This window comes from Sceloporus undulatus, chromosome 11, assembly GCF_019175285.1.
Source record: "Sceloporus undulatus isolate JIND9_A2432 ecotype Alabama chromosome 11, SceUnd_v1.1, whole genome shotgun sequence".
NCBI classification, from domain to species: Eukaryota; Metazoa; Chordata; class Lepidosauria; order Squamata; family Phrynosomatidae; genus Sceloporus; species Sceloporus undulatus.
The window spans coordinates 3,861,867-3,888,060 of record NC_056532.1 but is presented as its reverse complement, the minus strand read 5'-3'; the positions used below and the strand labels follow the sequence as shown (position 1 = coordinate 3,888,060).

General features: G+C 46.9%; 2 protein-coding genes across 7 annotated transcripts in view; both read left to right on the top strand.

Moving 5' to 3' along the window:
* TSPOAP1 (TSPO associated protein 1) overlaps positions 1-14,543 on the top strand; it is a 38,530-nt gene extending 23,987 nt beyond the window's left edge. Inside the window, exons 19-32 of one of the 6 annotated variants that reach the window (XR_006100953.1) lie at positions 361-681; positions 1,301-1,495; positions 4,370-5,437; positions 6,313-6,433; positions 6,533-6,684; positions 7,195-7,363; positions 8,281-8,352; positions 8,729-8,767; positions 9,083-9,189; positions 9,344-9,415; positions 10,165-10,248; positions 10,893-10,955; positions 11,845-13,785; positions 14,351-14,543. Coding sequence is in view for 4 of the 6 variants with exons in the window: in XM_042442735.1 (XP_042298669.1) it covers positions 361-681; positions 1,301-1,495; positions 4,370-5,437; positions 6,313-6,433; positions 6,533-6,684; positions 7,195-7,363; positions 8,281-8,352; positions 8,729-8,767; positions 9,083-9,189; positions 9,344-9,415; positions 10,165-10,248; positions 10,893-10,919 (2,427 nt within the window). In the remaining 2 variants the exon portion in view is untranslated. Of the gene's footprint in view, positions 1-360; positions 682-1,300; positions 1,496-4,369; positions 5,438-6,312; positions 6,434-6,532; positions 6,685-7,194; positions 7,364-8,280; positions 8,353-8,728; positions 8,768-9,082; positions 9,190-9,343; positions 9,416-10,164; positions 10,249-10,892; positions 10,956-11,841 lie in introns of all 6 variants that reach the window. The other 5 variants (XR_006100954.1, XM_042442738.1, XM_042442735.1 and 2 more) reach the window with 5 other exon arrangements.
* A 1,469-nt stretch (positions 14,544-16,012) lies between these two features.
* On the top strand, positions 16,013-26,039 carry LOC121917136 (myeloperoxidase-like). Its single transcript, XM_042442856.1, has 13 exons — positions 16,013-16,724; positions 16,889-16,982; positions 17,723-17,898; positions 19,106-19,232; positions 19,486-19,615; positions 19,750-19,956; positions 20,478-20,796; positions 21,529-21,689; positions 21,805-22,060; positions 22,832-23,002; positions 23,638-23,875; positions 24,330-24,529; positions 25,156-26,039. Coding segments are annotated over exons 1-13 (2,121 nt in total). The 5' UTR covers positions 16,013-16,684; the 3' UTR covers positions 25,158-26,039.
* Positions 26,040-26,194: the final 155 nt, after the last annotated feature.

Sequence of the window (26,194 nt, the reverse complement as noted above, 5' to 3'; positions counted from 1 at the left end):
CAACTGATATCAAAAGAGAATATTGGAGAATATGCTGTACCTCCAAACAAGTCAATAGTTATATATCTAATGTGGAAGATTATGGCATTAAGAGAAATGGATATATTAACAGCATTGATCAATAATAAGTCAAAAGAAAAGACAAGAAAAGGAATGGGAACCAATCCAAAAACACTGGACTAAGACATGGACCATAAAAGAAGAGTTGATACAGGGAACTCTAAATGGGGGAAAGGAGAGATATAAAATATGAAAAATTAGATTATTAAAAGCGAACAAACAAAAAGTCGGTAGTTGCTAACTACACACTTAACGTCGCGTGGGTTTCGTTCTCGCTGACTCCAGCCCTTTCCTCCCTAGGATCCTCTCCTCGCCGTTGGAGAAACGGAGTCAGAGAGCGTCAGAGGCGACTTGGAAATGGATCCGAGTTCCTCTGCGGAACCAGACTCCAAAGAGCCGTCCTCTGAAAGAATGGGAGAAAATGCTCAAAGCTGCCCAGGGGAGGAAACGCTCTCCCCCAGTGGACCCTCCGCGCAAGGCGAGAATAGCTCCGGAGACGCGGCCCAAAATGAGATGCGAACCCCGGATCCCATGGCTTCTGGACCACCAGGGAGAGTCAAGCTACTGAAAGAAAACCCTAGGGATGATCCCACCATTTTGGTTCCCAGGACCAGGCGAGAGGTTAGTCTTCGGCATTCAAGGGATAAAGAGCCTTCCTTTCATTTCGGTGGTGGCTAAGGAGCAAAAATACAGCTTTTAAAAAATCCCATCGTCGTTCAAATCAACCATCTGTGCCAATTTAAAACTGTTTAAATATTATTTGCTGGAGAGTAAAGGGCCAGCCTAGTTTACAGTGGCAAGGAGATGCGCAGGTAACTGCTAAGAAAGCCTCGTTTTCACATCAAATGTGGCTTTAAGGAGGAGTAAGACTGCATCCACACTGCAAATGTAATCTATCTTGACACCACTTTAACTGCCACAGCTCAGTGCTAGGGAATTCTTGGCAATGTATGAATGGTCAGCGATCAATACAAAAAGACAACGACAAGGAAATCCTTCAGACGAGAGTGATCAGATGCTGGGAAGAGTAATATAATACATCAGATTGTATCAATAATTCAAAACATCAATAAATTCTACAGTTCCTAGTATTCCATAGCATTGAGCCACAGCAGTTAAAACAGTGTCAAAGTGGATTATTTATGCAGTGCGAATGTGGCCTAAGAGATCCTCTATGGATCACGCGGACTTATAGGCTGGATCGGAGCACCCTTCAGTCCTTTTGAATTCTCTCTATCAGGGCGAGAAAAGGTCCGATCCGGGCAACCGGCCCCTGAACCTGCTGACGGACCACACTCGCAACTCGGACCTCTCCGATATTATGGAGGAGGAGGAAGAAGAGGAGGAGGAAGAGCATGGCGGCTCGCGCAGGCAGGCGGTCGCGGTGCCAAAATGGAAACCAGGCGAATACCACAGCCGAGAAAACGGAGAGAAGGTACGTCCGTTGCAAACTGTGATGCACTTGAATTAATCTCCTTTTAGCCTCCCAGTGTCTAGCATCATGTCTTGGCAGCATCATGGCAGCTAGTGGTTCCAATGTCAGTCTCTGGATTTAACTCCGAACTGTACAAATAAGAGCTGTCCAAGATTATGATGAACCTGATTTGGAGTCCAGGCTTCGACTCCTTTAAAGGCCAGTATATATTCACTGTCCGGTTGAAGGAGAAACCATCAGTCACTTCTAGGGTGGAACTCTAGATTTTAGAAGTAATGCATTTTGACACTACTTTAAGTGCTGCAGCTCCATCTGATGGGATGTGTAGTTTTGCGAGGCCTTTAGCCTTCCCGCCAAAGAGTGCTGATACCTCACATAAACAACCATAGGTTGGAGCCATGGCAGTTAAAGTGGTACCAAACTGCATTATTTCTGCCATCTACTTGCACCACCAAGTACTGAATCCCGCAACTCCCTTAAGCATTATGTCCAGAGGTACGTTCAGAGACTGAGAAAGTTTCTTCCTTGGACTGCAGCTCCCAGCATGCCCCGATATGGGGGATTCTGGAGGTTGTACTCCAAAGGAGAAGACTTCCGCCCTGTTTATGTTTGGAGAAGGTAACCCTCTGTCTGTGTCGTTCCTGAGATCCTAAACCTGTCGTCTTGTTTCCTAACCTAGCAAATCCTCCTCCCCAAAATCTCAAAATACTCCTGGTAGGGATGGTACTTATTCCTCTTTATTACAATATCCTTTTTTGGAAAAGAGAAGAAAAGAAACTTGGCGATGGGGACCATCGGCCATCTTCTAAATATCAAGGTGTTTTATGAAGCAGTGAAGTTCATTGAAAGTATGAGCATCTTTTGCACGGAGCGAAGCAGCTTGGAAGGCCCTCTCTGCGGGATCTGAGTCCTGTTTTTGTTCTTTCCGGGATCTAAAATGGGTCCAGGATTATTTTCCTATAACCAGGTTGGATCCTACAATCTGAAACGGTGTCTCTGTTTCAAACGTTCGTCGTATTGTCCCAATTTCTCCATCCTGCAAGAAACCAATTCACTACCAAGAGCTCCTTTCTTTCTCATGCCATGAAGCAACGCTCCAGAGAAGTTCAGAGGATGCAAAATAATAATGATAATAATAATATTGATCTCTCGGTGAATCAGGTTGGAGAAATTTCTGCCGAAGGCTTGCGTTCAGAAGATCGTGAGTGAGGTTCGTGGATGAAGTCTTGCCCATCCTTCAGTCTCTCTATCCTCCTCCTGATTTCTTCTCCCTGCTCTTCCTTCATCTTAGCAAATGGCCTTTTCTTCTTCTGATCCTTTCGCCTACATTCAGGCCAAAAGGCTTCTCCTGCCCAGACCTCTGTGTTGTTGTTGCTGCTGTTTTTTAAAGCAATTACGTTTACCTATGTTTTTATGTTGCATATATTGGAAGTCGGTTATCAATTCATTGCAGAACAGATACAACCAAGGCCCAACCGATCGATCAGACATTAACAAAAACAGTAATAGGAAAACAGTTCACTTATGGCACTGCGGCAGACTCAAAGAATATAGTGTTTGGCTATTTTGACATCTGAAATGGGGAGAGCTCAGGCCCTTGGAGAAAGTCCGGCAGCTCTTCCAAAGTGCAGAAATGATGCAGTTTGACGCTGCTTTCACTGTCATGGCTTCATCCTGTGTTATCCTGGGATGTGTAGTTTGGTGATGGGTTCAGTCAGAGAGGCCGGGTGCCACGACAAACTACAAATCCAGAGTATCATGGCAGTTGAAGTTGGGCCAAGCTGCTTTATTTCTGCACCCGAAGAGAGGAGCAAAATTGGTTAAATGAAGTAGGGAGGGATGGAAATATTATAATGAATAAATAAAATGTTCAGGCCTTTGGCACACCTCTTGCTTTGCAGCAACGAATATGCACCAAGCCTCCTCCATGAACTTGCTTGTTCCTCTTTTTTGTAGAAGAACATGGAACATTTATAATAGCAGTTTTCATTGAGGAATCCTGTTAGTTTACAGAAGCCCCTAAGACAGTGATGGTGAACCTTTTAGAGACCGAGTGCCCAAACTGCAACCCAAAACCCACTCATTTATTGCAAAGTGCCATGTCCCTCTGGCTTCCTAGTAACAAACTCTGGCAAACTCTGTGCTGGGGGGACGGCACAGGTGCCCACAGAGAGGGCTCTGAGTGCCACCTCTGGCACGCGTACCATAGGTTCGCCATCACTGCCCTAAGAGCTCGCTTAATGTGGAGAGGATCCTAAGAGTTGGCTTAGTATACAGAAGCCCCTAAGAGTTGGCTTAGTATACAGAAGTTCCTAAGAGCTGGCTTAATTTGGAGAAGCCCCTAAGAGCTGGCTTTGTTTGGAGAAGCCCCTAAGAGCTGGCTTAATGCGGAGAGTATCCTAAGAGCTGGCTTAGTATACAGAAGCCCCTAAAAGCTGGCTTACATTGGAGATGCTCCTAAGAGCTGGCTTGGTGTACAGATGCCCTTAAGAGCTGGATTTTATGAGTGCATATGCGCTGCTGGAGAGACCATTATGGAGATGCATGGCAGCCTCATCCAAGAAAAAGATGACGTCTGCCCTTCTGAAGAAGAAGCAGAAAGAAAGGAGAGGTTAAGAATTGCAACCAGGATAAATAGTTACTCAGAAAGACGAGAGGGTTAGGGAAGATGCCTGAGTGTGTACCTGGCTTCTATCTCCTACTGGTTGAGGTTACTTATTGCAAGCATTGGTGCTCGACGTCCAACATTTTTAATGCCTTCTAAAGGAGTAAGGTAGGTGCCGTTCCCCCCTTTTAATGCCTATTTCCTCTTTCTTTCTTTCTCTTTCTCTGTTTTCCCCTTGCCGGTCTGGTCTTTGGGGCTGGGACCCACAGCTCGACTCTGGCGATGTTGATAGCGACGAAGAAATCTTGGAACGGATCCTGGAGATGCCCTTGCCGAAAAATTGCAGCAAGGCTCTGTTTAGCATCCCGGAGGTCACCGAAGAAGAGGAGGAGGAGGAAGATTGGGAGCAGGTCCCCCGCAGAGCCATTGCAAACCCTCCAAATAAGAAAGCCATGGAGGATGTCGCAAAGCGGCCTCCGTGGACGGAGATGCCGTCGGTGCCCCTGAAATCTCAGACAGAGATGCACCTGGATATTTCAGAAGAGAACCTTCCAGACAGAGGCTTCAGAAGAGAAGGTGGGAACGAAGCCCCAACTTGCCTTGGCAGCTGGGAAGGGCATTGCCAAGAGGAGCGGATCCGGTCTGCCTTGGAGTGGAAAAGACCTGGTTGCGGGAAGGAGAAGTTGCAGAAACGGAGGCAGAAAGTCAATACGGTTATCCCAGATCGAAGTCGCTCTGTAATGGCCAATTCTCACCAGACCGGAGGAGGAGGCCTTTACAGGGCGCGGAGTCTGAAGGAGAATTTGGATGTGATCACCAATCTCGGGGCGGATGACGAGTCCGAACTGCGCAGCTGGATGAGGCCAAGGCCTAGTAGCCAAGTTCATCACAGGAGGACAATGCCCCAGGAACCCCGGAGCACAGCCGTCCGCAGACTCCCCTTGTGTTTGAGCCCAGAGAGTTTGGAGATCAACGTCGAGTACGACTCGGAAGAGGACCTGACCGTCACATCCACTCCGGTGAGCCAGCTGAGCTCAGACGGCAGGGCCGAGGGGTCTCCCACCGATTGCGAGGAGGGATGGAGCGACTCCTCGCCCTCCAGCCCCTCCGGGTCGGTGCGATCCGGCGCACGGAGGGAATTGAAACGGTGCAGCAGCTGGGAGGAAGAGAGCATGGAGTGGAGTGGGTCTCCTGGACGTTCGCCCCGGAGGGTCTCCTGGAGGAAGAGGATGTCGGCGGCGGATGCCACGGAGGAGCGGAGTCGGAGCCTAGAGCGGAGCCCCTCTCTCCGGAGAGCCATACCCGGGCGGCCTTTCCACGAGGACCCCCCGAAATGGGTCCGTGAGACACTCTCTCTGCCATTACGGCCATGGCCATGATCCCGGCTGCGCTCCCCCCTCTTGCTTCTCCCAGGCTTGTTTTGCATTCTGCTTCTTGTGGTCCAGTGTGTGGCAAAAAAACAGAGACGTTTCTTGTGCGTTTCTGTAAAAGGAACGAAATGACAATCAGAGCTTGTGGTGCATTTTTGTGGCCCTCTTCCCTGGCTTCTCTCATGTTTGGCTCCAGAATCGACGGCCGGCTGGCTGGCTGAATGTGCCCAATGCAGTATTTCTCTTCTCCAAAGACGTTTTTCAGAAAGGTCCTGCAAAATTAAAGCTCCCATTTGACATATTATTAGTAGTAGGAGTACTGTTATTATTAGTAGTAGTAGTAGTATTAATTTGTATCCCACCTTCCTGCCAGAATTGAACTCAAAGAATGCAACCCAAACCCAAAGGTAGAATCCATTTTCATGGTAGCGATTGGTCATTGGGATGAATTCCCTGCATTGATATTTGTGCCTCTGTGCCAAAAGAGTCTGTGCTTTTGACCTGAGTTTAGTAGAAAGAAGAGAAATACTGCATTCTAGTGCTTCGCTTTTTGTGTCCGCCTTTGCTGTGCTCTACAGCCCAGTGTCAGTTAGTAGCTGCCATGTCAGTGGGGCGGCGAATCCAGTCCAGGTATTCTCCGGCTTTAAACCGAGGTGCTGAAGCTATTTAAGAATGCAGTCCAGCACCTTAGAGAGCTTATTTAATGCCTGAATGAAAACCAGGAGGGGATTCCCTGCCTCACTGACATGGGAGCCACCAGCTGCCACGGCTGTAGCCAAACCTTTGGTGGAAACAGAGACCTGGGAAGCTTGCAAGTTATTCAGCTGCTGTTTCTCTTCCAGGAGACAAGGGACATTGAAACGGAGCCATTGAATTCAACATCATGGCGGGCTCCAACCAGAAGAGGCAGGAGGCCCCGGCGGAAAAACCGAGAAGGAATAGCACCTCCCTGCACCAATTCGGGTGAGTTATGGTTTCTGGGAGTCACTTGAGCATCGCACCAAAGGCAGGGACTCGGTTGCACTCTGGGCTGAGCATACCCCATGTTTCCATCTCTGGCAGGCGCTTGGAGAAGTCCATCTCCAGAAACCATGGATGAGGAGGACTCGGTGCGCCTCTTTGTGGCCCTCTTTGACTACGACCCCATTTCAATGTCTCCAAACTCCGACGCTGCGGAAGAGGAACTCCCTTTTCAGGAAGGCCAGATTCTGAAGGTAAGAACAGAGGCCTGAATTTCAGCTGGATGGCATTTTTATGGGTATTAACTATCACAAAGCAAGGTTTCAGGTTCCCCAGAATGAAGCCTTGGATGGAGTTTCAGATATGTGTGTGTGTGTGTATATAGATATATATGTGTGCCAAATGACCTCGGTCCTCAAAATACAGCTTTGGAGGAATTAGGAAGGCAAAATGATCCAGGCCACCAAGTTTTTATGGCTGTTTAGGTTGGGGCATTTGGTGTTTTTCATCTGCAAAACTAGGTAGTGGGGGGATACATATGGCAATGGGCTACACTTTAATACACTTTGCCCATCCTGAGACACTATATATTTCTAGCCCACTTTCAGTTTTGCATTAACAGTGGTACTAGTTGACCACCATGCGCTCAACGTTTTGGAGGCGTCTATTAAAACTAGCCAAAACCTGGAACGGAGTTGCTGTGTCACCCACAAGGGTGCCACCAGCCACTGCAGCTCGCCAATGGCTCTCCCTTTCTCCCACAGGTCTATGGCCACAAGGATGCGGATGGCTTCTACAAGGGGGAGTGCGCCGGCAGAACGGGGTACATCCCTTGCAACATGGTCTCCGAGGTCCAAGTGGAGAGTGAGGGTGCCAAGAAGCAGCTCTTGCAAGAAGGCCGCATCTCTACCAACATGCTGGCAGAAAGCCTAGGTGCTCCATTTGCTTGAATTCCCTCTCCCTGCACACCAGCACTGTGCACCAGTGTTGGTCAGTGTTGATCCTCCAGCTGTTTTGGACTTTGGCTCCCAGTATCCCTGACCACTGGCCAAAATAGCTGAGGCTTCTATAGTAACAAAGTCCGAAACAGCTGGAGGCCTAGCATTTGGGTCCTTTTGAGTACTCCAGGACTCCACCTTAGCTTCCCGAATCAGGCTCGCTTTCAGATTTTCTCTAGTCTTCTGGCAGATATTACTTTCCAGCAGCCGAAGACAGGCTTCAAGCCACTAAGCAAACCGTAAGGAACCTTTGTCACTTCCTTGGTACTCGTCACTTGCTAGTCAACAGGCAAATGCACAGCATTCGAGGTGTCCATGCACCGGAAAGCATGCTTTCCTGTTTGTTCTTGTGTGCCTTCAAGTAATTTCCAACTTAGGGTGATCCCAAGGCAAAGCTGTCGCAAGGGTTTCTCAACGAGATTGGTTCAGAGGATAGATTTCCGATAAGGCTCAAAGAATGTGACTTGTGCATGGTCACCTAGGATAGTCCATGATGGAGGGGAGATTTGAACCTGTGTCCTGGAGTCTTATCCAGCACTCAAGCCACTAATTTGTCCATTTGCCATGGTGAGGCTGAGAGAGTGTGACTTGTCCACAGTCACCCATTGGGTTTCCAGGGCTGAGCAGGGATTTGATCCCTGAAGTCCTAACCCAACACTCAACCCGCTGCACCTCACTGTCTCACATCCGCAGCGGTGCGTTCCCGAATCCCGCAACTGCGTTCTAGTAATCCAATAACTGAGTCCAACAACTTTTTCAAATGCAGACATTGGCTTGTAGACCTTGTTCTTGGATTTGTTATCTTCCTAACGTTAACATGCTGTTAATTTTACTTATTTTCCTTTCACGCAGACAACGGTGGGTTTTCTCCGCCTCGCCGGCAGCCAAGACGTCACCCTCCGAAGCCTCGGCGGTCCAAGAAAGGTCTGTATTATAACAGAACTGTTTGGTTAGTAAGTTATTTAATCTCTATCCCATCTTTCTCCCCGAACGGACCCAAGGCGTCTCACAATAACAATTTTAGAAACATATTGCAGTACAAATATAGATATATATTAAAATATCATCTAAAAACAGTATAAAATTACAAATATTAAACCGAGGTCACTGTTGGCATTTGCATTTCTTTCCCACTCAAAACGCACCATTTTGTGCACAGTTTTGCACATCTCCATGAGTGTAAGCCTCTCTGCAAAGTCACCTTTGTGTTGAGCTGACAAAGAAAAGTGTTCCAATAATAATGATGTTATTTATTTATTTGTTTATTATATTCCTCTTATAATATCTTTTGTCCCCACAGTGGAAAGGAACAAACAAGAAGCTGAAGTCGTAAGTCTTGGTGAGTATCCCTTTGGACTAAAAACACATTTAGTTTTTTCATCCAAGGAGAAGATCCAGCATTCATTAAAAGGTGAAGTGATACAAAAGACTGCCATCCATTCACATTTTCAATACATTTAAAGGAGATGTCCAGGATGATGAACCTAGTAACGCCACCTTGAGTTCCTAAATTAAATCCTTAGTATAAACACACGTAGGGCTATGCTATGAAGTTATTACAGGACTGTTTGAACGCTTACTACAGCAACCTCCTCCTTGATCTGGGGACCAGCTCTTTTCCATGAAGGACTCAGCATCTCCTTTTCTCTATTAGGGACGCATGAAATTCAGGATCTGAGTTCAGAGGAGGACGCTCCAAGGACCATGCTAGCCATCTTTGACTACAACCCCCAGGAGAACTCTCCCAACCCGGATGCAGAGGTGAGTCATCCAAACTTGGAACGGATTCACTGACCCATGGCCATTGACCAGAGTATCTCTTAGTTTACCCATGAAGACCCCCTTTCCTCCCTCTCTCCTGTTCTGAACGGGACTCTTGTCAATCTGAACCCGGGTTGTTTGTGTCTCCTTCCAGGCCGAGCTACGATTCTGCGCAGGGGACATTGTGACCGTCCTCAGCTCCCTGGATGACGATGGCTTCTATTATGTAAGTGCCAAACCTTCCTTCTGGTCCATGCTGTCCAGGCAGCCATGTATCTCAGGGTTGAATCATAAAGTGATAGGCTTGGAAGAGACCCCAAGGCCATAGGATACAACCCAAGCTCTCCCTGGGACAGATAGTCTTCCAGCATCCAATCAAAATCCTCCAAAGGAGGAGACGCCACCATCTTCCAAGGCTCCATATTATTCCACTTTCGAACAGCTCTTACTGCTAGGAAGTTCTTCCTAATATTTAGAAGGAATCTTTGATCTCTTCTGGTCTATGACTATAAACTCAACTGAACTAAGTGGAATCTCTTTTTGCATCCGTTGTTTAGTGTCTTGGTCTCCGGAGCTGCAGAAAACAAGCTTGCGCCCTCCTCAATATGGACATTCCTTCAAGTGTTTAAACATGCCCACCTCTCGGCCATCTCTTCTCCAGGCAAAACACACCCAGCTTCCCCTAGGAGTAGACCCACTGAATCGATAGGATTGATTCAACACTCAGAATTGATTCAATGAGTTTGCTTGGTCTAAGAATAACTCCTCCGAGGGCAAAGTTTCCAGAGAATGGGGACCACATGCACCCCTAAATTTCTTCCTGTGTCCTTCATGATTCCAATGTCACGCACTCATCTGCCACCGTCCCCAAATTGGGCCGTCCCAACATTTCTTTGACCCAACAGCATCCCGAAGGATTTGAAGACTCGATCCATAGGTCTCCACTATAAGGATCCTTTCCTCTTCTTTCCGCAGGCGGAGATACACGGACAGAAGGGCCTGGTGCCATCAAACTTTCTGGAAGCCTTAGTGCCGGACGGGATGAGCCTTGGAAAGCAGGTAAGGGTACACCTTGCTAGCTAGGTCAGGACCTTGCCGTGAAGATGAGAGCCAAGATGGGCATTACGAAGGGGGTGCGGGGAGTGTGGGCCACGCTGGGTGACATTTTGGAGGGGATGAACATCCCATACCTACCTAGAGCCACAGCCAATATCCACAGCTGAGGTACCCTGGTTGGGAGAAGATGGTGGCCAGAGAGGTCTTTGGAAGTTACACTGGTTTTACTCAGGGAAGAGGACTGGAGGAACACTGACTTTAGGCTGCAGCAGTGTTCAAGTTTGAGCCTAAATTACGGAATGGCCGGCTGGAGGAGATCCATCATATTGCCGCTCTTGACGCCTTTAAAAAGGCGGATCAAGATGGACCTCTTCTGGCAGGCCTTTCCAGACTGAGCTTCCCATTACACTGATGTAAATTGCCTTCCGTTTGCTGAAATGTCTCTCTTCAATCTTGTTCCAAAAAGCAAGCTTTGATTTTGCAATGCTGTGTAAGGGGTACTTCACTGTATTTAATGGGACTTGGATTTTGGTCTTGCGACCAAAGCCCAGCAGATGCCAAGGGGCCGCTGTAGTTTCCAATACAGGTTTTGCAGTCTGATTTCTCGTGTCTTTGCTTGTTCTTGTCCGTTCTTGTGGATCCCTCAGCAAATGAGAAAGAGAAGAGTCCAGTGACCCAAGATGGGAGACAGAACGGCAGAGAGAAATCGCGTGAGTCTCATGCGCCCGGATTTTCTAGACGTCTTTCCAACCTGGGTCAGTTAACTCAGTATTGAACTGAGGAAGGGCAGATGAACCTATGGCATAAGTGACCAGGGTGGCATTTTGCCTTTAAAAAGAAATTCATTTGGGCTTGGCTGTCTGAACTGACAACAGAAACAAACATCTAAGGTGGCTGCCACGCTGCGGAAATAAAGCAGGTGGGCACCACTTTCACTTCCAGGGCTCAATGCTATGGGAGTTTGTATGGAATGCTTGTAGTTTGTTGGGGCATACAAAACTGCAGATCCCATAATTCCATAGCATTGAGCCGTGGCAAGTAAAGTGATGCTTGATTTTTTGCCGTGTGGACAAAATGTGGCTCTAATACATTTACTTTTGTATTTTCTGCATTTTGGCTGGCTAATAATCGGCGCCAGCTCTTTTTGGGGTCTTGATTTTGTTGTCCTTTGCTGTACATGGCTACCCATGAATGTATAAGTTGCGGGTGGGACCTTTTCTTATTATATGTGCCGCCATGTCAGCTTGGACTTATGGCAACCCTCTGAGCGAGAGACCTCCAACTGCCTCCTTGGTCATCCCCAAGGTTTTCTGGGCCTGATTTGTTCAGAGAGGCTTTGCTTTTGCCTTCCCTTGAGGTTGAGAGAGTTTGACTTGCCCAGCGGCTCTCCATGGCTGAAGTCATAGTCCAAGACTATGTCCTCTCCAAAATATAGTGACCCAAATACAAGTTGGAATAGACCCATTGAATTGATGGGATTTACCCATATGTTGATGCAGTGGGTTTGCACGATCTTAAGAATAGCCAAGAGGATTCAGAGGAACTCATGTCTTTATCTTTTTAGTTCCTACTCGCCTTTTCTTGTTCTTTGTCCAGCAGCTTTCAGAAGACTATGAGGTGCAGCTTCCAGCTCTTCCTGGCAGATGGGAAATCCCTTTGCTTCTTCCTCTTTCAAATTAGAGGAGGGCCGTTGTCCGAAAGGGAGATCTTTCTCAGCCCCAAGACATGATGCCTATTGCCCTTTGGCCAAAGGAGAAAAGACCCTTCTCTCCAAAGAGCAAAGAACTTGAGTCTGAGAAGCAGAGGGACCATGCAACACTGAGCCAAACAGACCATATTGGAAATAAGGCGAATTCTGTTGTCCGGAAAGTTTAACCATGATGGCTTTTGGGGAACTGCGGGACACTTTGTGAAGCCGGCAAGGAGAGAAGGAAGCTATAGGTTTCTCCAGAAGCGTGTCCCTCAAGAACGTCCCTCAAGATACCGGTTCTCCAGCGTGTGTCGTTCAGTAGACCTTCCTCACCTTCCACGATCCCAGAAAACATCTCTTGTTCTCGAAGCTCCATTCATCCATTCATCCCAGAACGTTCTGCTTCCTACCAGACTCTTCCAGTTGGGTTTTTCTTGGGGGATTCCTTGGCGTTCCCAGTTGGTGGTACTGGGATGAAAGTAGCATCATCGGACAACTGGGTGGAACGCTTTCCACGCGGCATCCAGATTTGCACACAGTTGGATCCTTGGGGATATTGAACATGACATCTTCCCTCTTGTGGGGTTTTTTGGGGTCATTTAAGTCATGCTAGAAGTGAATGTTTGGAGGGGGGGATTCCTCCTTGCAACCCATTCCATGCTTCCCCACCTGATACCAAAATCTGGAGACCACAGTTAGGAGTGGTAAGATCTTCTTCACCTATTAGTAGGATGCCCAAAGACCGAGGTTGGTGGTATATTTGGGGATATGATTATCTGTCTTTGAAAAGTTTTACTGGCTTACAGAAAGTTTTGTCTTGGGCACCGATGGTGTTCCAGATTTCCACCCAAATTTTGGGACTGGTGGGATATCAGGACTTTTAGACCCAAGAGGTTTTGGAGGGCCTCCCAAAAGGAAAACCTTGTTAGATCCATCTGGTTGTGCTTTCTGTCCTCTGCACCTTCAAGCCAGGATGGTTTCCATGTCAGTTGGGCAGTGGATCTGCTCCGGGTTTTCAGCTAGGCACTGAGCATCATTCCTAGGTTGGTTTGGCACCTGGAAGAGCTCCTTTAACGCTGGTCAAAACCTGGGATGGATTCGCTATAATATATGCCGTTATAGCCCTAAATGCAGCCGGTAGTCCCAGTCACTGAACCACTGGGACATTGGTTAGTCGATGGTGAAATATATTCCGTTAGATGGATTTTTAGGCCTTTGCCTTTAAATTCCATTAAAACCAACGGGTCCATCTACACCGTCGAAGTAATGCAATTTGACACCGTTTTAATGGCTGTAGGATCCTATCAAATCCTGAAATTTGTAATTTTACATGGCCTTTAGTTTGTCAAAGGATGCTTGGGTGCTTCGCCAAACTACAGATCCCAAGATCCTAGAGGATAGTTGGATCCATGGCATTTAAAGCGGTGTCAAATGGTATTATTTCGATGGTGTCAACGCACCCTGTGAAGCGGACGCAAAATAGACACTAGATCTCCTCCGAATGGAGACGGTGAGGTGCGTTTCCGTTCCCCGGAGGATTTTCAAGCGAGGGAAAAGAGATGATAGATAACCGAGACTCGAGTTTTTGAAATCTTCAGGGGGAGCTTAGGACGCTTTGGCGGTCCTCCCTCCTTCCGTGCCAAACAAACAAGGCAGCGCAAAGCTTTCGCCTCGGAGACCGTGACGGCTGACGGCTTCCTATCAAATCCTTTCCTCCGCAGGTGAATCCATTCTAGGTTCTAGTCTGAAATTGGACGGCGCTGTCTATGGGAGGAAAAACCTGGAGTGGATTCACCCGTCCGACTGCCACGGACGCCGCCAGCGACGGCGCGGTCTCCGGTCTGCCTTACGTGAGTTTTCTAGCTGCCAAGCACTTATATATTTTTGCGGGAAAGAGGGGCGCAATGGCACTTACCAGGGAAAGGGGTGCACCCCTTGGGCCAAGGAGGGCCCATTGTGTGTGAGTGTGTGTGTGTGTATGTGTGTTGTCGGGTTTTTTTATTTTACAGTATAAGAACTCTATGGTGTGTCTCCCATTCGTGCCGCCAACATGTTCCTTGCATGTTTGTAATGGAGAGGGTGCCATTTTCCGTGTCCCGTTCGCTCCGAGCCATTCATGTTGGGGAGGGAGGAGGGGAGGTTGTATTCGGACATTGTTTTTATTTAAACAAAAAACAAACCTAATTTATTACATTAAAAGTCTATTTTCACAAAAAAGCAAGTGTGGGCAGTCTAATGTTTATTTCTGCTCCCCCCGAAGGGTTGGAAAGAGTCGCCATTTGCAGAGAGTCTGTAAGCATTTGGAAAGGAGTGCCACAATTACAAAGAGTCCACATGGGTTTCTCAAAAGAGAAGTTAAGCCAGACTAATCTTATCTCTTTCTTTCTTTCTTTCTTTCTTGGATAAAATAACCAGCTTGGTAGATAAAAAGAAACTGGTTGACCCAAAGAATGCTCAGCAAAATGGCTCCTCTTCATCATCCTGGAGAGAAGTGACCGTTTGGGTGCCACAGGTCCTGATCCCAGTTTGTAATTCAACATCTTTTTCACCCAAGTCATTGATAAGGAAGCGGAATAGAGGGCATGCTTATCCAAGTTACAGATGGCACCAAATTAGGAGGAGCAGGTAATACCCCAGAGGAGAGGATCAACATTCAAAAGGACCTTAATAGATTAAAAAAGCTAGGCCTAAACCAACAAAACTAAAGCAGAAATGTAAGGTACTGCACTATATATACTACGCTATAGACATGCTAGATATGCTGCTGGGTGAGAGCATTTGCAAGAGCATTTCTTACACTGTACACGACTGGGCTTCTCTTGCAGCCTTGGGCTTCCTGGAATTAGCATTACCACATACATACATACATACATATATATATATGTTCATATTGACTGTAAGGGGAGAGAATAAATGGCTCAGAAACTTCCTTGACGGAAGTTGCATTGCAGTATTTTTTTTAACCGAAGCGTCCGTTTCTCAAACGGTGGTTTTTCCGAGGAAAAGGTGTTGCAAGAAGCCCGAATCGTGGCGGCTTTGAGTCCAGTCCTCAGTTGACCCTCACATAGAAAGGGTCAGCGATGGCATTGCACTAAAGACATATAATAATAATACATGGATCCATGTGTCTAAATTAAAACTAAAAACTAACCTATAACATTAAACGCAGATGACCTCTGACTCTCTTCCCCTGAACATTACTAACTATAGGGAGAAAAATAAGCATGGGGGGGGGGATATATATATTATTCTACCTTTACAGATCAAAGTAAATTAAACTTACTGGGATTAACCGCAAATGATTACATCCCTTATTGCCCAACCAACTTTTGTGCAACCCAAGTTTCTGCAAGGCCTCGCAAGCCATTGCTACTTCTACAAAAATCACCTTTTTTCCTGGTCGTCATGAAATGGCTGCCGAAGCCAAACACGCATTGAGACATTGGTGCAACGTGTTGGAAGTTGCAATGCCCATGCTTCAGTGTTGATGCTGCCCAACAAACTGTAACCAGAGATGAATTTTTAATGTTTAGGTAGGAAAACCAGGTGCGCAAATGTGGAGAGAGTCTCTAGTGCAAGGATGGAGGATGTGTCACCCTCCAGAAGTTCTGGGTGGACTCCAGGTCCCATCATCCCTGATGGAAATGTTCGACTTGCACTGCAAAGGGACAGACACACCATTGCAATGCAAAGTATAGGATGCCAATCTACAACGCACAATTGTTGTGGTTGGGTGCTTTGCAGTCGTTTCCAACATGTGGTGACCCAAAGACTTTGTTCCTCCAGGTGTTGGACTTCAGCTCCCAGGATTCCTGACTGTTGGCTGGGGGCTTCTGGGAGTTGTAGTCCCAAACACCTGGAGGACCAAAGTCTTGAGGGTCACCAAAAGTCGGGAACAACTTGAACGCACTCGGCCGCGACAATTGCACATTGTAGTTGGCCATCCTATACTTTGCATTGCAATGCGCAGTGTGGTTCTGCATCTGCTTTGCATTGCATTGAATCAGGTCTTGGCCAGGTTTGTTCAAAGGGGGTTTGCCTTTGCCTTCCGCTGAGGCTGAGAGAGTGTGGCTCGCCCAAGATCATCCAATGGGTTTCCATCACCGAGCAAGGATTCGAACCCTGGTCTCCAAAGTCCAACGCTCAAACCATGACTTGGTGCCGGTTCTCTTTCAATGGAGAATGCAACGGATTGCTTTGGAAATGCTCCAACAACAAATAAGAATAATTGTTTTATTGTTTAAAGGTAAGTTTTAAAACTTGGGAGGGGCCAAGGAAGAGGGAGTGGCTTTTTCTCTCTCCAATAATTGGATATTTCCCCCCCAAAAAAAGAATAACTCCACCTTCTGGTTGTCGCCGGGTAGAAAAGGCCGGTTGGCCAACAACACGTCACTTGAGGTCAGTGGTTGCAAAATGGCAGGTGAGCAAAACAAGGCTTTTTCTCCTCTTAAATGAATGCTTCCCTATGTTTAAAAATGCTTTTTAATTTGAATTATTTCAAATAAGTATCTACAGCAAATAAATAACTACATTATTGCAAAGAACTCTGCAAAGCTGTATTTCGTGACCCATTTTCAAGCCCACTTTGGGGACCCTCTTTCCAAACTCGGACTAAAATTCAGAGTGGATCCATCCCCCTAAACCTGGGACTTTGATTCGAAATAACTTCCTTTCCCCTCTTTTAATAACTGCGTTTTCTTCCTAGCCACGAGGCTGAACTTACTTGCCCTTTTGGGAGTCCTGGGAGCCATGGTGGAGTTGTGCCGAGCTGGAAACCCTCCTTTGCACGGTAACGTTCTCACATATCTTGCCATGCGCGCAAGTGCTTTAAAATGGGTTTGCAACCGGGTTGGGCGCATGATCCACATTGCAGAAATAATGCAGTTTGATGCAATTCGATGCAGTTCTAGGATTTGTTTTGGGGAAAGTGATATTATTATTTTGGGTTTCTAGCACTTTCCAAGAAGCTGGGGACCTCGCGTCTTCTGAAGACGGTGGAAGAAGCCAAGGCCCTGGTCGACGCCGCCTACGAACGCACCCAGGAACGGTGAGCGGTCTATTTTCGCACAAATATCGGCATTAAAATGTGTGGTTTTTACACTTATTGTGAGCCATTTTTAGTCTCGAACCATGAAAAAGATATTATTATTATTATTATTATTATTATTATTATTATTATTATTATTGAAACCTGCCCTTATATTGGGCCAGATCTTTAGATCTGCAGAAATTTAGTGATTGGATACCACTTTAAATGATTGATTCGTTTGTTCATTTAGCATCAATAAATCAATTCATTTACTCGTTCATTCAGCACCAATAAATCAATTCACTCACTCACTCATTTAGCACCAGTGAATCAATTCGTTCATTCGTTTAGCACCAATTGATTTATTGGCGCTCAATCAATTGATTGATTGAGTACCAATTCTCTGAAGGTAGGAAGTGCTTAATGGGATCTCATTGTACATTTGTAGACTGATTGATTGATTAGTTTTGAACCAGTTCTCTGAACACAGGAAGAACTTAGAGGGGTTTAATTGTACATTTGTAGATTTATTGATTGATTAGTTTTGAACCAATTCTCTGGATGCAGGAAGTACTCAATTGTACAGTTGTCGATTGATTAATTGATTGATTGATTGATTAGTTTAGCACCAATTCTCTGAAGGCAGATAGTACTCAGAGGGGTTTAACGGGACATTTCTGGATTGAGAATTTGATTTGCAAATTTTAACAAAGGCTTTTTTTTCTTTTAAGTAATTATTATTATTATTGATCTTCCAGGTTGAGGAAGAAGCTGCGGAAGGCAATGGTCGCCCCGTCCGACATCTTGGTGTCTTTCAAGCAACCGGTGGGAGAAACGCGGGCGGCCGTCAAAGCAGCCGACTATTTGCACGTCACGCTGGAGCTCTTGAAGAAGCAATTGTGGCAAGCCAAGGCGAGAGATTTCAACATCACAGGTGCGCCAGAAATCGCATGCAAACCATGTGCGGAACAAATCCGAAACTGTCACAAGACATCAGCTGGTGGCGGCTTTTATGCCAATGGGGCCATGGATCCATTCTAGGCTTTACCCCAAGCTAAAACCTTCTCTGTGTTTCCTCCTTTAAAAAGTAACATTGCACTTCCAAGTTCTGGGTTCGGATGCCATCATTGCGCAGGAGTGGGACATTTGCAATGTCAACTCTGTCGTCGGTTGCAGTTCCCAGTATCCTTGCGCAGTGGTTATTCTGGGGATGCTGGTGGTTGCAATCCAAAATAAAAACCTGGAAAGGTTGCAGGGTTTTGGTCCCCATCCTGGAAAATGGGGACCGCTTGTGTCACCGTTCCCAAGGTTTGGTTTGGTTTGGTCCTCCGTTTCTTTTGGATTTCAAGCTCCCAGAAGCCTCAACCAACTTGGTCAAGAGTGAGGAATGATGGGAGATGAAGTCCAAATCATCTGGAGGGCCAAAGGTTTGGGCATTAAATGCCCACGTTTAGTCTCCCAATTTTGGCCACATTGCAGTTGCTGCCGACCATCCAAATGAAATAGAGAAATCGTCTTCAATAACAAAGAGTTCCTATATTGGGAGAAAGGCGGAATATAATAGTAGTAGTAGTAGTAATAGTAAGTACAATGTGTCCAAAGGTAACCCCAAAGACCTGAGGTTAAAACAACAGTTGAAACCAGGACATGAGTTTGCAAGTTTGCAACAACTGAGCTCTTGTATTGCAAAAGGGGGGAAAGCACCTTTGCAACCGATTCAGAGGCAGAAGGAAATGGCGTCAGACAAGCTACAAAACGGGTAAAGATTAGTAGTATTACCTAAGAGGCGGATGAATCTAGCAGGTCCCTGGGCTGGCGCTTTGAAATTAATGAGACCGCCCAAAAGCAAACCAGGAAAGAGACCTGGCTGGGAGTCCGCTTTTGGTTGCGGAAAACACGTTTTCGGAAAGGATGTTGACCGGCGCACAGACAATAAAGTTCGCAATTGTTTTGCCAAATGTGCAAACTAAGGTTGCAAAAAGCAAAATAAAAATAGGGGGCTCTAAAAAGTAAGGAAGAAGGTAAAGCCTGTTTCGCAGCTTTAAAATAAAGCAGTGAGCCAATTCAGAAGGGGAAAAAACGAAGATCTACCTGCTTTAGGCTACCATTTCTCATTTGGGGCTACCGTTTATTTCCGGCAGATGTTCTTACCCCGGCGCAGATGCAAACCATCTACAAAGGAACTGGATGCTGCAAGCAAGAAACCAGGACGAACCAGTGTGATTTCAAGAGTCCCTATCGGACCATTACAGGCGAATGCAATAACAGGTATAATACTACTACTACTACTACTAATAATAATAATAATAATAGGGCAGGGATCACACAACATAGCGCCAGTTAAGAGTTCATCTAAGGTGTATTCTTTATGCTCAAGGCTTTATCACTGCTGCAATCGCTCCCGAGAGCAGAGGCTGCGCAACATGTTTTCCCCGAGCAAACTTCTACTGTACTTCCAAAGTCCTTTTGCTTCCTCCTTGAAATAATAATGTTTATTGGCTCTTTTGGGGGGACGCGGCAGACGAATCCTGACTTTGGGGGCTCAGAACCGCCCTTACGCCCGGTGGCTCCCGCAAGAGTACGAGGACGGCGTCTCTCTCCCGCGTGGCTGGTCCGAAAGAAAGCTGTATTTCGGATTCCCTCTGCCCAACGTAAGACGCTGGTTGCTGGTTGTTTGTCTGTCTGTTTGCTTGATCGTGTCAATGTGGAGTTCTGGACCTCTGTTATATCATTCATTCATTCAGGGTCCAAGTGCGGTAATGTCTTTCCTTTGGATCCCCCTCAGGTCCGGTCGGTTTCCAACAGCATCGTCCGCTTCCCCAATGAGAAGCTGACGGAGGACAAGCACCGTTCGGTCATGTTCATGCAATGGGGGCAGTTCCTCGACCACGACATGGACTTTGGGCCCAGCACCACGGCCACCCTCACCTTCGTCAAAGGGGTGGATTGCGACAAGGACTGCACCAAGGCGCCGCCATGCTTCCCCATCATGGTAGGTGGCATTGCTTCTTCCCACAATCCCATAAAAACGGGAGAACCTATAGGGAAGTTAACCTTCTCTTTTCCATCATGAAGCTCCTCCTAATGTTGAGGTGGGATCTGTTTTCCTATAGCTTGCATCCATTGCTCCATGTCCTGTTCTCTGGAGCAGTAGAAAACAAGCTTGCTCCCTCCTCTTTGAATACTTAAACAGGGCTCTCATATCACCTCTTAACCTTCTCTTCTCCAGACTAAACATACCCAGCTCCCTAAATCTCTCCTCGTAGGACTTGTGGTTTCCAAACCAAAGTGCTGGGATTAACTAGGATTTAGGGATTTGCCTATGTGTTGAGTCACCAAACAACAGTAAATCCAATGAACCTATTCAAAACGAATCAGGATTTGATCCTGAATGAGCAATTGGCCTTGGTGAGCAATGAAGACCTGGGCCTTGGATATGTCAACAGCTGGAACGGCAGGTTTAGGGTCTTGGTTTTGTTGGATTCCAAATATCTGGCCCCTTTTCCCTGGCAGATCCCTCCCAACGACCCCACGAAAAAGAAGGGCAACTGCATCCCGTTCACCCGGGCAGCTCCGGCCTGCAACGGCGGCTACGCCATCCGAAACCAGATCAATGCCCTGACGCCCTTCCTCGATGCCAGCATGGTGTATGCCAGCGAGGTGAAATGGGCCCGGGAGCTGAGGAACCTGACCAATAATCTGGGGCTGATGGCCGTCAACCAGAAGTTCACGGATCGAGGGCTGGCATATCTCCCGTTCGGCACCCCGGAAGGCTTCCCGGACCTTTGCCCAAGGACCAACCCCATGTTCAACATCTCCTGTTTTTTGGCAGGTACCTCATTCAGAATGGTAGATTTGGAGGAGAAAAAGCAATGAGAGAGTCCCTTAACATCTGGAGGGGAATGGCCATGAATCATGGTGCTTGGGAACCGATGGTTCAATTCCCTTTTCCATCATCTGCAGCCACGAAGGACAATGGATTTGCATTTCAGAGAGATCTAGAGCAACAAGAGTTAAGTCATTGCTCCAGGAACAAATCCATCCTAGTTATGTCTGTAATGACCAATGTTTCTCATGTCACTGGGGCAGAATATCTTCTCTAGGGTTGCATCCGCACTGCAGAATTAATGTGGTTTGACACCGCTTTAACTGCCACGGCTCCATGCCTTGGGTTTATATTTCCTTGTGGCACCAAAGCTCTCCGACAGAGAAGGCTTAAGGTCTCACAAAACGACATAGCTTTGAGTCGTCATGGCAGTTAATGCTGCGTCAAACTGCGTTATTTCTGCAGCGCGGATGCAGGCTAGGATTGGCCACCTGGGATATCGCTCCTCTACAGTTTGGACTACAAGTCAAAGCAGATTCGACACTAGTGGTGAGAATGGGGACCTTTGCAGACAGCCCAGAATAGGGGAAACCAATGCAAGCACAGAGTCCTATGAAGGTATGCCAAACAATAGTTATCATATTTCAACGGTGATAATTCTTGACTCTTGCTCTCTCTCTCTCTATATATATATACACACACACACACACACACACACACACACATATATATATATAGGGGACAACCGAGCGAATGAGATGCCAGCGTTGGCTGTCCTGCACACGCTCTTTGTCCGTGAACACAACCGCCTGGCCACCGAGCTGAAGAGGCTGAATCCGCAAAAGAGTGGGGACTGGCTCTATCAGGAGGCGCGGAAAATCCTAGGCGCCATGATCCAGGTATACGTTAAGTTGGCGCAGAATACTGAACCGATTCCCTTTACGGGCTGCACTTTCGTCCAGATGTGTGTTGTTTTGTTCTTTTGTGTAACTCACTCCTCTCTTATGTTTCCAGAAAATCACCTACACCGAGTTCATCCCTCTCCTTCTGGGCAACTCCATCTCCTACGCCGGGCGCAACGCCTGGAACAGGTACCGGGGCTACAACGAATCTGTGGATCCTCGGATCGCCAGCGTCTTCACCAACGCCTTCCGCTTTGGGCACGCCATCGTGCGCAATGTCGTCTTCCGCTTGGACAGCCAGTATCGGCTCCAGAGCCAGACCCCGCTGCAGCAGGAGTTCTTTGCCTCCTGGAGAATCGTCAAAGAAGGTCCGTCTGCTTCTGGGTTTCGGAGCTCTGAGACAAGGATGGTAGATAGGGCAGACCCAGGGACTACTTTTCTACCCCCTTCCATGTCAGAGGGGCAGTGAATCCACTCCAGATCCGGTTAGTTTTAAGGCGCTCTCCAACTTACTTTGGAGAGCTCTGTTAAAACCTGGCATGGATTCCCAGCCCCATTAACATGGGATCTAGCTGTGGCCACGACCTGAGAACCACAAGGGGACACAAAGACTGTCCAAAATGCCACCCTAACCCTAAAATGACTAGAAATCCCATTCTAATATTGATAAACAGATAATTACTTTCATGCTAAGGCACCCCTGTAGTCTCTGTAAAGAGCAAATTGATGCCCCAGGAGGAGGAGGAGGAGGAGGAGGAGGAGATGATGATGATGATGATGATGATGATGATGATGATGATGATGATGATGATGATGATGATTTACCCCTTCTTTGGTCAGGAACATGTGGTCCACAGAGGTCGAAATGCCTTGAACGGAGGCCAAGGTGTAATGGATGATGGCTCCCATGTCGGTGGGATATGAATCCACTGCAGGTTTTAATTGACACTTTTAAAGGAGCTGAACCTAGACACAGTTTCCTTTACAGCGATTCAAAACCTGGAGTGGATTCATTGCCCCGCTGACATGGGAGCCACTGGGAAAAAGCATGGCTCAACGGATCGAGTGCTGGGACTTGTTATGGAAAACATTGCCGAAGCTGTGCGGGTCTTGTACTATCCATTTTCCAATCCTTCCAGGAGGTATTGATCCCATTTTACGAGGGCTGATCACAAAGCCGGCCAAGCTGATAAGGCAGGACCAGATGGTGGTGGAAGCCATCCGAGACAAGCTCTTTGAGCAAGTCATGCCGATCGGGCTGGACTTACCTGCATTGAACATGCAGCGGGGTCGGGACCATGGCTTGCCAGGTATGTTTGCAAGGTGCAAGCCGTGGGATTCTTGTATTCCCCAAAAGGATCATTTTGGGGACTTGGGAGAGTGTCCCACGTTGTTCTTGGAAAGTACAGAATATTCCCAAATAGTCTCGTCCCTCTTCAGTATTTATATCAATGACTTAGAGGAAATCCTTATCAGGTTTGCAGATGATAACACAACAGGGAGGTGTCCTTAATGCATCGGGAGATAAAGAACTGTTGGCAGTAAAGTCCAATTTTAAACATTTATCTTGCTCAGGGTTCTCTATTGCAAGATAAACAAGGCATTTGAATGAGGTTAAGTTCGTCGGGATAATATGACTGAGTACATAATGATAACTTAAAAAGTCTAAGAGCCAGATGGCGTAGTGGTTTGAGCGTTGGACTAGGACTTTGGAGACCAGGGTTCGAGTTCTGGCTTGGCCATGGAAACCCACTTCACCAAGTCACACTCTCTCAGCCACTGAAGATGGTCAAGGCAAACCCTCTCTGCAGAAACCTAGCCAAAAAATCCCCCTACGATAGCTTTACCTTAGGGTTGCCATGAGTCGGAAACAACCTGACGGCGCACAACGACAACAACATGATAAAATGCAGTACAGTGGACCCTTTTCTCTCTCCTCCGACAGGTTACAATGCGTGGAGACGCTTTTGCGGTCTCCCGCAACCTCGCAACGAGGCCGAGTTGGCCAGAGTCCTCCGGAATCGCAATCTGGCCAAGAAGTTCATCCAACTTTACGGGACGCCCAACAACATCGACCTCTGGGTTGGCGGCGTGGCCGAACCCGCCGTCCATAACGGCCGAGTCGGGCCGCTCCTGGCCTGCATCCTTCGCACCCAGTTCCAAAAACTCCGGGACGGGGACAGGTGAGTGGGGAGAAAGCGGGAAGACCCCAAGACTTTGGGGTTTTGTCATCTGAGGATCCAAGGCTCGGGGTGGTTTAGATGGCAATGGATCAACCTTTTAAGCTTCAACATCCAGTAGCAGTTTGTGAGTTCTGCGTTCGTTGAAGTGGTGAATCCATGGCAGATTTTAGCCTATCATTGGGGTTTTCTTGGCCAGATTTGTCCAGAGGAGGTTTGCCATTGCCTTCCCCTGAGGCTGAGACAGTGCGACTTGACTAAGGTCACCAAATGGGTTTACATCGACGAACCAGGATTCACAGTCTTAGTCTCCAGAGTCATAGCCCAACATTCAAACCATCCTGAGTCCCCAAAAAAGTCCCAATAACTCTATTCTTCTTGGTACTTGTCTGGATGACAAATTCCTGGAGGCTGATGGATCCCTGTGGTCCCTTTTTTCCCCTTTCCCCCCCGCCAGGTTCTGGTGGCAAAACCCTGGTGTCTTCACCCAGTGGCAGCGCAACGCCCTTGTCCAGGTCACCTTGTCCCGCATCATCTGCGACAACACGCACCTCCGCCAGGTGCCACGCTTTGTCTTCCGTGCCAACCGATACCCCCGGGATTTCGTCAACTGCAACGCCATTCCCCGGCTGAGCCTCTTCCCTTGGAAAGCAAAGTGTGAGTCTGGGCATTGAGGGTGGCGGGGAGCGGCATGGACCCCAGCGTCCACCAGGCCCTCCAGAGATTATTCCAGGGCTTGGAAAATATCCCTATTACTTGGTTGCTGTTCTGCTTGGGACTTACATAAATGGCCTTAACATCTGTGCAACACTTAGCTGGGTAATTTTTCAACGTCCGCATTGCCATGAGTTGCAACATGCGTGCTTCCATGGCACAAGGATGGAGTGATAGATACGGAATCATAGAATAACGGAGTTGGAAGAGACCCCAAAGGTCATCCCACCTCAATCCGTAGGGAGAGGTGGGATATAAATAAATAAATTATTATTATTATTATTGTTGTTGTTGTTGTTGTTGTTGTTATTGTTATCCAATTCAACCCCCTTCTGCCACAATCAGAGTCCTTCTTATGACAAATAGCCATCCATCCTCTGTTTAAAAACCTCACCACCCTCCGAAGAAGCGTCTTCCGTTGCCAAAAAGCTCTTACCATCCGAAGGTTCTTCCCAATCTTTAGACTTACCTCTTTTAAGTAAAGTCCATCACGGCACAGCCATATATATATACATTTCTCATTCAAACTCCTTCCTTTAACCACGTTTTCTCCCTTTTCTTCTCTGCAGAAGGATCACACAGACCTTTCTCCTGGCGATGGATTTCGTTCCCCTGCAGCTACCATCCATATCCCTACAAAGGCTTTCCAGACATTTGCTGTGGCTTAAAAAGTCCGCTCCCAGAGCTTCATTCTCGCTCTGAATGTTCTTTTCACCAATGCTAACCCTTGCTTCTTACTTTGGCTTTTCTGCAAACAGGCCTATCCAAATTGCTAGCGGCTTTGCAAAAGTCACGCAATGAAGATTGCAGGCATGCGTCGGAGCTGGTTTTAGTGAGCGTTCGAGCTTGGTTTGCTCTAAGGCGCATCTATTTCTCTTTTGGGGAGTCCATGGCATCCATTGACCTCTCCTCTAGCACCGCATTTCCAATGAATTGATCTTCTTCCTATCGGCTTTCTTCACTGTCCAGCTTTCAGAACCAGGCGTAGAAATTGGAAATGTATTGGCATGGACCATCCTGACTTTGGCATTCAATGCTATATGTTTACAATAGAGGATAATGCCTAGGTCCTTCAATAAAGACCTAGCCTTCTTCTGATTCCTTGACTGCAGTCTCCATTTTGACTCTTTAACTCTTCCAATGCCTTCAATGCCTGCTTTACAGTTATGTCAGCTATCTTTGGTTAGCGTTTTTGCTACCTGAATAACCCTGCCTTGGCATTTTCTTCTTTGGCTTGCTATTTACTGCTCTAAACCCATCTCAGAAATTGGATTCAGCCCATCGGAGATCTCCTTAAAGCCTACATTAGATTTGCTGTTTTGCAAGAGTGAAATTGCATTTGTTTTGGGAAGGGTAGGACCACCAAATTGGTTAAATAGATCTGCTGTTATTGAAACCGAGTGTGTCTTTCTTTATTCTGTGCGATTGATATGACTACCTAATTATTGAATTATGCCTTGAATCCTGCATCATATAATAGACTTATAAATTATGCATTGAGTCGTGGCACTAAAAGCGGTATTGAATGGTATCATTTCTGCAGCGCAGATTAAACCTTAGTTAAGTATAACCAAGTTAACCGCAGCTGCGTAAATGATGACAAGAGGT